The sequence below is a fragment of the Clavelina lepadiformis genome, chromosome 8 (genome assembly GCF_947623445.1).
Source record: "Clavelina lepadiformis chromosome 8, kaClaLepa1.1, whole genome shotgun sequence".
In the NCBI taxonomy this organism is placed as follows: domain Eukaryota; kingdom Metazoa; phylum Chordata; class Ascidiacea; order Aplousobranchia; family Clavelinidae; genus Clavelina; species Clavelina lepadiformis.
In genome coordinates this window covers 1,589,458-1,598,116 of record NC_135247.1, presented here as the reverse complement: position 1 = coordinate 1,598,116, position 8,659 = coordinate 1,589,458, and the positions used below count along the sequence as shown (strand labels likewise).

At 36.3% G+C, this 8,659-nt stretch overlaps 2 protein-coding genes across 2 annotated transcripts; both read left to right on the top strand.

Moving 5' to 3' along the window:
* Positions 1-1,068: 1,068 nt before the first annotated feature.
* Positions 1,069-5,846, top strand: LOC143469380 (deoxyhypusine synthase-like). The gene is made up of 8 exons (XM_076967056.1): positions 1,069-1,348; positions 1,807-1,930; positions 2,192-2,354; positions 2,915-3,098; positions 3,527-3,632; positions 3,813-3,916; positions 3,995-4,120; positions 4,210-5,846. The coding sequence occupies exons 1-8, from the start codon at positions 1,160-1,162 to the stop codon at positions 4,318-4,320; spliced, it is 1,107 nt and encodes a 368-aa protein (XP_076823171.1). The 5' UTR covers positions 1,069-1,159; the 3' UTR covers positions 4,321-5,846.
* Positions 5,438-8,492, top strand: LOC143468602 (uncharacterized). Its single transcript, XM_076965932.1, has 3 exons — positions 5,438-5,494; positions 7,175-7,819; positions 7,881-8,492. The coding sequence occupies exons 1-3, from the start codon at positions 5,438-5,440 to the stop codon at positions 8,010-8,012; spliced, it is 834 nt and encodes a 277-aa protein (XP_076822047.1). The 3' UTR covers positions 8,013-8,492.
* Positions 8,493-8,659: the final 167 nt, after the last annotated feature.

Genomic DNA, 8,659 nt, shown 5'->3' with positions numbered 1-8,659 from the left:
ATAATATCAAAAGGTTTGCATTTTAAAGGTTTTTTGGTATCGTTTAGTTTTTATATTTGCTCTACCTATGAGTCTTAATTGCCTACTTATCTGTCGTAATTAAAAATCATTTTATAGGATAGGTTATGTGGTTTCTGAGGAATTTCTCTTGTGAAATAGCCATTTTTTACCAGAATATTTACCTTAACTACTAGATTGCGGTAAAGCTTCATTTATATTTACAGACAAAGATTCGTTGTGATTTTGTGCATTTTTGACCGCATTTTGTTTATAGGAGCGACGTCAGTGGTCTTTAGACAAGGATGCACAAAGACACTTTTCATTGATGTCTCTCTATGACCAAATTTTACCGTGTTTCTGTACATGCAACTGTCTTCAATAAACATTTATTATCATTAAAAGAGTTAGAAGCAGTGGTTGTTGTTGAGCACGAGCAGTTCAGTAAATGAATGTGCAATATTTTCATTGGTTAAAGTTTAAACTTACAAAACTTTTTCTGAAAATGTCATTTCATAATTTAGGTGTCAATAAGGGGGATTCCCTATGTTTCCTGTCATTTGTAGCAATACTTCGCATCAGGTATATGTCTATTTTTAGCAGTTCTGTTGATAGTAAACATACAAAAATATAAGAAAAATAAAATGAGTTAAAAGTTCACTAAGTTTAAAAAATTATCTTGTAATAAGCAATAAGTCTACGTAATTTAAAATATATTTGCACGATTGTTATGAATTAATATTTATCAATCATAAAGCATGTGGTTTTTCGCTTGACTGTGATCTTTGGTTTGACAGTTTGGAGGGTTCCCTGTTTAGAGCGCAGTTTGTTTTATTTATCGTATTGTTTATTTTTCGCGATGGACTGTGCAGAGCGAAGGTTAGGATGCTAGCCGTTGTAGTTATAGAACAATAAAACACAAGCTCACGAACAATTAACGAGCAGGAAAAAGTGGCAAAGCCCTTGCTGATGACAGCTACTTTACTAGGCTAGCGTATGCGGGCCCCGATTTTCGGCTGTTCCGCCGATTTTCAACTTTTAAAAGAAGAGCCATTGATAAATTTCTTAACGCAACTTTTACCATTTGGCAGGTCATTCAAGTTTATCAACAATTTCACTTGAAATTAATTAGACAATCTTGCATTGTTCTGCCATTGGCAAGATGGCCGCCCCAGATGACGCAGTTAATGCAGTTTTAGTTAAAAGTGAAAACATGCCGGAAGGATCCTTAACGGTTTCTGGATACGATTTCAACAAGGGAATTGATTACCATGAAATCCTCAACTCATATCGGACATCTGGATTCCAAGCGACTAACTTTGGACTTGCTGTGGAAGAAATTAACAAAATGGTGATAAGCTCTAGCCTATTTGCATATTGTTATCCCGACTGAAAAGTATCAGTCGGGATATGTATGGCACTTTTCGTTGAACACTTGTGCGTGCAAAGCCTCAAGTTTTGGTGATGGTGGCTTGGAAGCTTCAATTGTTTGTTTAAGCCTATCTATTATAAATTGTCGTGAACATAAAAATGTTCGGCGTGCATGTTGATGACACTCGTCTTTGCAGGTGTTACACTTTCCACTATGGATTGTCATAAAGCCAGGCAATATTTTTTCCTAATAAAAATCATGCGCTTGGTTCAAAGTTACCAGATTGGGAAGTTTGCTAAGTCTGTGGAAGGTTAAAATTAATTGCATGTACAATATAATGTCTATTGTTTCATCTTGTTGTGCGGCGGATTTCTCACCCAAAAACAATGAATTTTTTGATCTGGTAACGCTGCGTTTTAGAGCCATCTTTTTTGCAGATTGCAAAACGTGGCGAAGCATTGAGTGAAGAAAATGCAAACAAAGTTGAGTTGAATCCGATCAAAAGAAAAAGATCAAATTGCACGATTTTTCTCGGCTACACATCCAATTTGATATCAGCCGGTAAGGTAAATTTAAACTGAACGAAATGTTATTTCTTATCATTTATATGTTATTTATTATCATTTAAAAAATTCATTTTATGTTTTCCCAATTAAATGTTTGAGCTAAAAATATGAATGAATGTGCAACTAAGAATATTGGTGTTCAAGATTATTCGCCAAGTTTTCCTTATTAATAACCAAAACACAGAAGGAAACCCCATAATGTGTTAAAGTCAATCCTTCGTGGTAGTTTTCACGCCACATTTCTTCAAACTCAAAGGTATGAGAAGCACTCTTCGATTCCTTGCGCAACACAATCTCGTCGATTGTATCGTCACGACTGCCGGTGGGGTTGAGGAAGATTTTATAAAATGTATGGCACCAACCTACCTGGGAGAGTTTGCACTTAAAGGAAAAGAGCTGCGGTGTAAAGGGATTAATCGGTGCGATAATGGTTACTCTATGTTTGGGATATACTGTAGTTGTCATAGTAGATCAGGCAGATGTGTGAATGCGAACACATAATTGTTGCAAATACCTCATGTTGAAAATAACTGCAATAAGATACAAGTGTAAGATTAAGTGGTGCATACAATACTCCAGTGCTTGATCGGTTTTCCATAATATTTATCTCAGTTTTTATTGTATATATTTATATATATAGGCTATATGAGAGACATATTTCACAATATCAAGCTGGAAATGTGTATTGTGTAATGTATATGGTGATTGTGATTTTGTATCATACACAATACATCGTTTATTTTTCGCAATTGATTATGGGAGCGAAAAGTGTGATGCTAATCTTGGTACAGCTGAATAAGGCTGAAAGTTGCTCACATTTGCTTAATACAACTTTGGTTTTACATTCGACACCGCTCCTTGGAAATCTGGAACCCCTGGAGTTCAAATTCCGCTCTTGGCAAACTTGAATCAGATTCATATTCAAAGTTTTATTTTATCTGCAAATGAATTCAAGTAAAACTGTTTCTTTGTGCCCTAGAATAGGAAATTTGCTTGTCCCAAACAACAATTATTGCCTTTTTGAGGATTGGATCATTCCAATATTTGACCAAATGTTGGTAGAACAGAATGAGCAAAATGTGAAATGGACACCGTCCAAAGTTATTCGCAGACTAGGCAAAGAGATAGATAACCCTGATTCTGTCTACTACTGGTGTTACAAGGTTGGTTGTGATTGCTAACTAACAATGATGTACTAATGGAATGATCTGTGAAGGTACACGTTGCGTTAATAATATTTTTACAACTTCCGTTTGGTTATCTCCGTTAACTATGGACTCACAGTTAATGCATAATGTTTACAGCACAATAAAAACAATTACATAAACAACCAATTACGATAGTGCTATAAACGATGAAAGGTTATCACTTAGCATGGTCATCGGACTCAAAATACAATAGTGTTATATGATTAGTTATTATTAACTTTTTGGAATAATAACTCTGAAAAAAGGTTAAGATAATTAATTCAAACATTGCTGTGAATGGTTCGACAATAGTCAATTGCCTGCTGTTTATAACATATATGCTGTCTGTTATGGGTTTTGCAATGTGCTATTGTGTGACCTGTTATACTCTATATTTCTTGCAGAACGACATTCCTGTTTTCAGTCCTGGCTTGACAGATGGTTCAATCGGAGACATGTTATACTTTCATTCTTACAAAAATCCCGGGCTAGTTATTGATATTGTAGAAGGTGAAATGAGCTTTATTGAACAATTGAATTTGAAATTAATTTTATTGTCTTGCTGAATTAACAACTAAGCGAAAACTGTAAAACACTTCTGATATTTTAACGACATGATTCCTTGTTTGGGAGATGTGTTTCTTTCTTCTGCTATTTGTAACGTAACAGTTCTACTATTCCATGTCGTAGATATTCGTTTGATGAACAGCCAAGCCGTGTATGCGGCGCACACAGGGATGATCATTCTTGGAGGAGGACTTATAAAGCACCACATCTGCAACGCCAACCTCATGGTGCGTGGAAGAATAGGATTCGACCTCAAGAATTCAAACTCCCCATCCACAGATGACCTTTATTTTATTTTTTTCTAGAGAAACGGAGCAAATTTTTCTGTTTTCATAAACACCGCTCAGGAATTTGATGGCTCCGACTCCGGAGCCAGGCCAGACGAGGCAGTGTCATGGGGAAAGATCAGGATGGATGCCACGCCAGTGAAAGTAATTCTGGATGAGATTGGAGAGTTATCTCAGAGATGAGTTTATGATTGCCATCTCAGATCGACAACTTTGTTCAATTTGTGTTCCAGGTTTACACGGAAGCCAGCCTCGTCTTTCCACTGATAGTGGCGGAGACGTTCGCGCGGCATCATCACGCGTCTGCAAATTCCAATGGGGATGCCCCAAAAGTCATAAAATGACTGCAAGCCACTTACTAACATTTGCATATAATACAGCGACCTTCAATATCAAGCAACGTAGAGGCTTTTCTAAGTCCAAGGACAACGGTTGCGAAATACGTTGAAAATCATCTTCTAATCACCACAGTTACATGCGGTCCAGCTGTCTTACTTCAAAGCATCTGCAATGTGTTTCCCAGTTTCACCCTTACTTCAGCATTGAACAATTTTTCAGGTCACACAACGTCTTTCATTCTTATCCTTGCCAAAAGGCATTTTATTTCCTCCATCAGTGAAGATGCTCCTAGTTTTACTCCTACTGCTTGCCAGTTAATTCACAGTATTTGTGTTAACTTTCAAACTTAAACCGCAACCTTGTTCCCGAATTCCTGCCCAAACGAATGACGTCACTAATACGCCATTCCCACGATAGTAAACTCACACCACTCTATGCTGACAGCTGGCGATCAACTGTTGTATTGTGACAAGCTTCAGGCAAACAATTAATGAAGTTGCTTTGTTACTGGAGTGTAATTGCAAGGCGGTTTGTTACTCGATTTCTTGTGGTGATCCTAGTTACCCGTTGTTCTGAGATTCACTTTCCAATCACTTAATCTAGTTTCACTAAAAGCTGATTGCTATCCCGAAAAGCGTTTAACTGTGATTTATCGCAAAACGCATAAAAGAATAAATCACAGTTTCATGTCTAAGTTTGTGGGAAGCGCGTCTGGCACGTTCTTGTCAGGCAGCACCATTTTTAACAGCAACATAACAAAAAAAATTTACTCTTTTCTGTAACGTTAAGAAATGTTTTGCAGTTTGTTGGTGTCAGTTTACGCTGAACTGCTCTTTGTATTTGTCAAGCTGTCGTTAATTCAAAACCTGTTGGATGTTAAAACCATTATGATTGCAATCAAGTCAGAAATTAAATAGTTTTTTTGTCACGTGAAAAAGTGATCTAATGAAACCGTTAGTTTTCGCTAGATCTGCATGGCATATTGTGGTTCTGCGACTGGCGCACAACCTGATTCTGGACTTAAAAAGGCAAAATTCAAGTATGCAGCCGTTAATGGTTGGTTAAACTGTAAGGAACACCTCTCAACTCTCAACTTCTCGAAATCTACTTCAACCCCTCAGGATGGTCTTGGGGCCAGCAGCTCTAGGAGCTCCCGCAACGGTTCGCCACTTCTGTCAGGTTGGCTGTGTTGTCGTGACCAGGCCAGTGGTTTAATTGTTCTATCTGGTCCTTGGTCGCATCGTTGATATTTTACTGGTTGGTATGGCAGGGATGACTTGATTTGCGAGTCATTCCTGAGACTTTAAAGCAGATCAAATTAATGGGATTTTTGTTATAGTTTTAACAACTCGATAGTTAATAAACAAAACCTGACGTTTCTTTTCCATTTATTGACTTATACTGTTTTGCTTTCAACGGTTACCACACCACATGAATTTTGTACCATTAACATTTCGCTGATATCATTCTTTCAATTGTGATAAGTATAATATAGAGCGCACCTTGTAACCAATAAACGCTTTGCTTATGACGGCGTACTGATTTTTTATTGTATCATAAAGCTTTTAACGAACCTAAAAAGTTTAGCGCTTTTTTGCTACCATACTTGCCTTGCAGTGGAAGAAAAACATAAAAATTTACCTAAGAATGAATTTCAGTCTTAGTTCTAAAAGGGCAACTTAAGCTTAATTATTGACAAAGTTTGCCTTTTAAGTGTAGAAATAATTTTTATAGTTTACAGAGCTGTTAAAAAAAAATTAGGGTCCTTCATTTTTCTATTAAATTTTGACATGTTCTTTGGCGCAAAGTACGAAGTATACTGCACCAACTGTCTGTTATTCTCCTCAAACAACTTTATCATTGTCCAAATATTCTGATAACAATATAGTCGGAATTAAAAGTTTACCCACCAACTTGGATTGAATATTTCTCAACCGACACTTACGTGTAAAGCCCTCGTTTGCATTCTTTTTTTTTGCAAGAACTTGCAAAAAGGATTTCCTCAGAGCATTATCTACGCTGCAGACTACAGAACATCTTGAAATTAGTTTTGCTATAAAAAGTTCATAGGGCTGTCTTTTTATAACTAATGAAGAAATGAAAGAAAAAGTTATGTTTTGATAAATTTATTTTATTCATACGGTCTATACAGCAACTTAACAAAATCAAAAAAAAACAATTTTCAATGATGATGCATGTTCTACTGGTTATGATTTTCGTTGTTGGACTTACAGAAGTTGTTACAAAAAGCATTGAAGTTGTTTCCAGAAACCACAGCCTTGAAGATTCTCAGCTTAAAGAAATCGAACAAGGTGACGTAGCCTAATACTTAATGCAAGTTTGACATCACAATGCAATTTTGGTGCCAAAATTATTTGCAATGATCAATGTTTTTATTATAGATTGTTCGTCATGGACTGGTTTCTTCACAAAATGTTCTGAAAAAAATGTTTGCTTTTGGTGTTTCAACACGTCGATTTGTGTTGACTAGATAGAATTGTGCGACTTGAAAAGAAACAGTTATTCAACTGACTCTGCTGGTGAGCTAAGCATGACTATTTTCCATTTTCATCAGTGATAACACTGATAACTTAGTATAACCAACTTCATCAGTGTCATAAATGTGTTTTTTTCTGGAAAATTTAACGGCCGTCAATCTCAGCTAATTTTCTTACATAAAGCAAAACCAGTCAGTTGTTAGTCGGCCAGCCAGTAGTAAAAATTAGTCAAATTGTTTAAACTTCATGAAAAAAGTTTATGTTTTACAGATAACACCAAAGTTTAACAACTGGCTTGGATTGTGGCATATGTTACATTGGGCTGCATAGGAATAGAGTTGTTGGTGTTTATGATGTGTAGCCTATACATCGTGGCTATTGCGTTTTTACTTGCGGCGCTGACAACGACTCTTCCAAAGATGACGACGAAATTTCGATTAGAGACAAACCAGTTCGCAAAACCAGGAAAACAAATTCTAGAAAAGTTGACGAAAGTGTAGTTGAAGTTTCTGATAGCACTGACAACAGTGAAGACGAAATTTCGATCAATAAAAAGCCGACTCACAAAAATAAGAAAAAAAATTCTAGAATAGTCGATAAAAGTGTGTTAGAGGTTTCTGACAGCACCGACGACGATGAAGATCCAACTTCGATTAGTGATAAATCATTTCGCGAATACAAGAAAAAAACTTCTCGTAAAACTCATGAAAGCGTCGTCAAAACTTCAGGAAGTATTGACAATGTTGAAGATGGAACTTCTACAAGTGGCAAACCAAATCGCAAAAATAAGGAAAAAACTTCTAGAAAAGTCGATGAAATTATTTTAGAAGTGTCTGGAAACACTGACGACGACGAAAGCGAAATTTCGATTAAAGAAAAACCGATTCGCAAAAATAAGAAAAAAGCTTCTGGAAAAGTCGAAGAAATCGCCATGGAAACTTTCGGAAACAGCGACTCTGAGGAAGAAAAAACTTCGAAAAAGGGCAAAAATAAGATAAAAGAAAAGGTAGGCTAATTAAAGAAAGTATGACGTAAACCAGAAAAGTAATGTTATGAAACGTTTCTAGATTGTCGAAGCCGCAAGCTCCGTAACTGCCGAAGATTTAAAGAAAGGTGTCAAGACTGCTCGTAAATGGTATGATCTTATCTCCACTCTCCGTGATTTCACCACCCGGGTCCGAGAAACAATTGATGAATAGGTTTCGAGCTTGGTCAGTAAGGATCCATCATTTACAGAAAATTCGCAGTTGTGAGAGTAAAGAAAATATGCCGTACAGTGTCTTTACATTTTTGAACGTCACGTGATGCCAATCTACTTTGTAAATGTTTGCCGATAAATTGTGTGAGACATCGCTTGCTGACAAGTAGGCTACAAACAAAAGAGTTGCAATTAGTTTGGTCATCCGTGCTCATTGCAGAGAGATGGTTCTGTAAAGTTGTTTACAATTTTTCTCATTTTTAACCCTTATACTTATATTACTGCATATAGGCTACTACTTTTTTGTCGCCAATATGATATACTCTGTGGCACAAGAATTGAAATTATATTAGCAAAGTGCGTATATGTAAATATCATGCATGTTGCAATGCATAATTAAATGTTAGTTACATAAACGTAACGCAACCAGCATATACGTTGCTTTAAGCTAAGATCGCAGACCGTTCAAGACATTTGAAAACTTTCGACAACAGTTGTGAAAATAACAATAAATTTCAAAAGTGACGAAAGATATACCACGAAAACATTTGTATGAAAAAGTTTAAGCAGGCTAAAAACGGAATCTCCATAAATGATGAAAACGCCATCTAAACCGCTGAGGAAATTTACAAACTTACAAAGAATCGC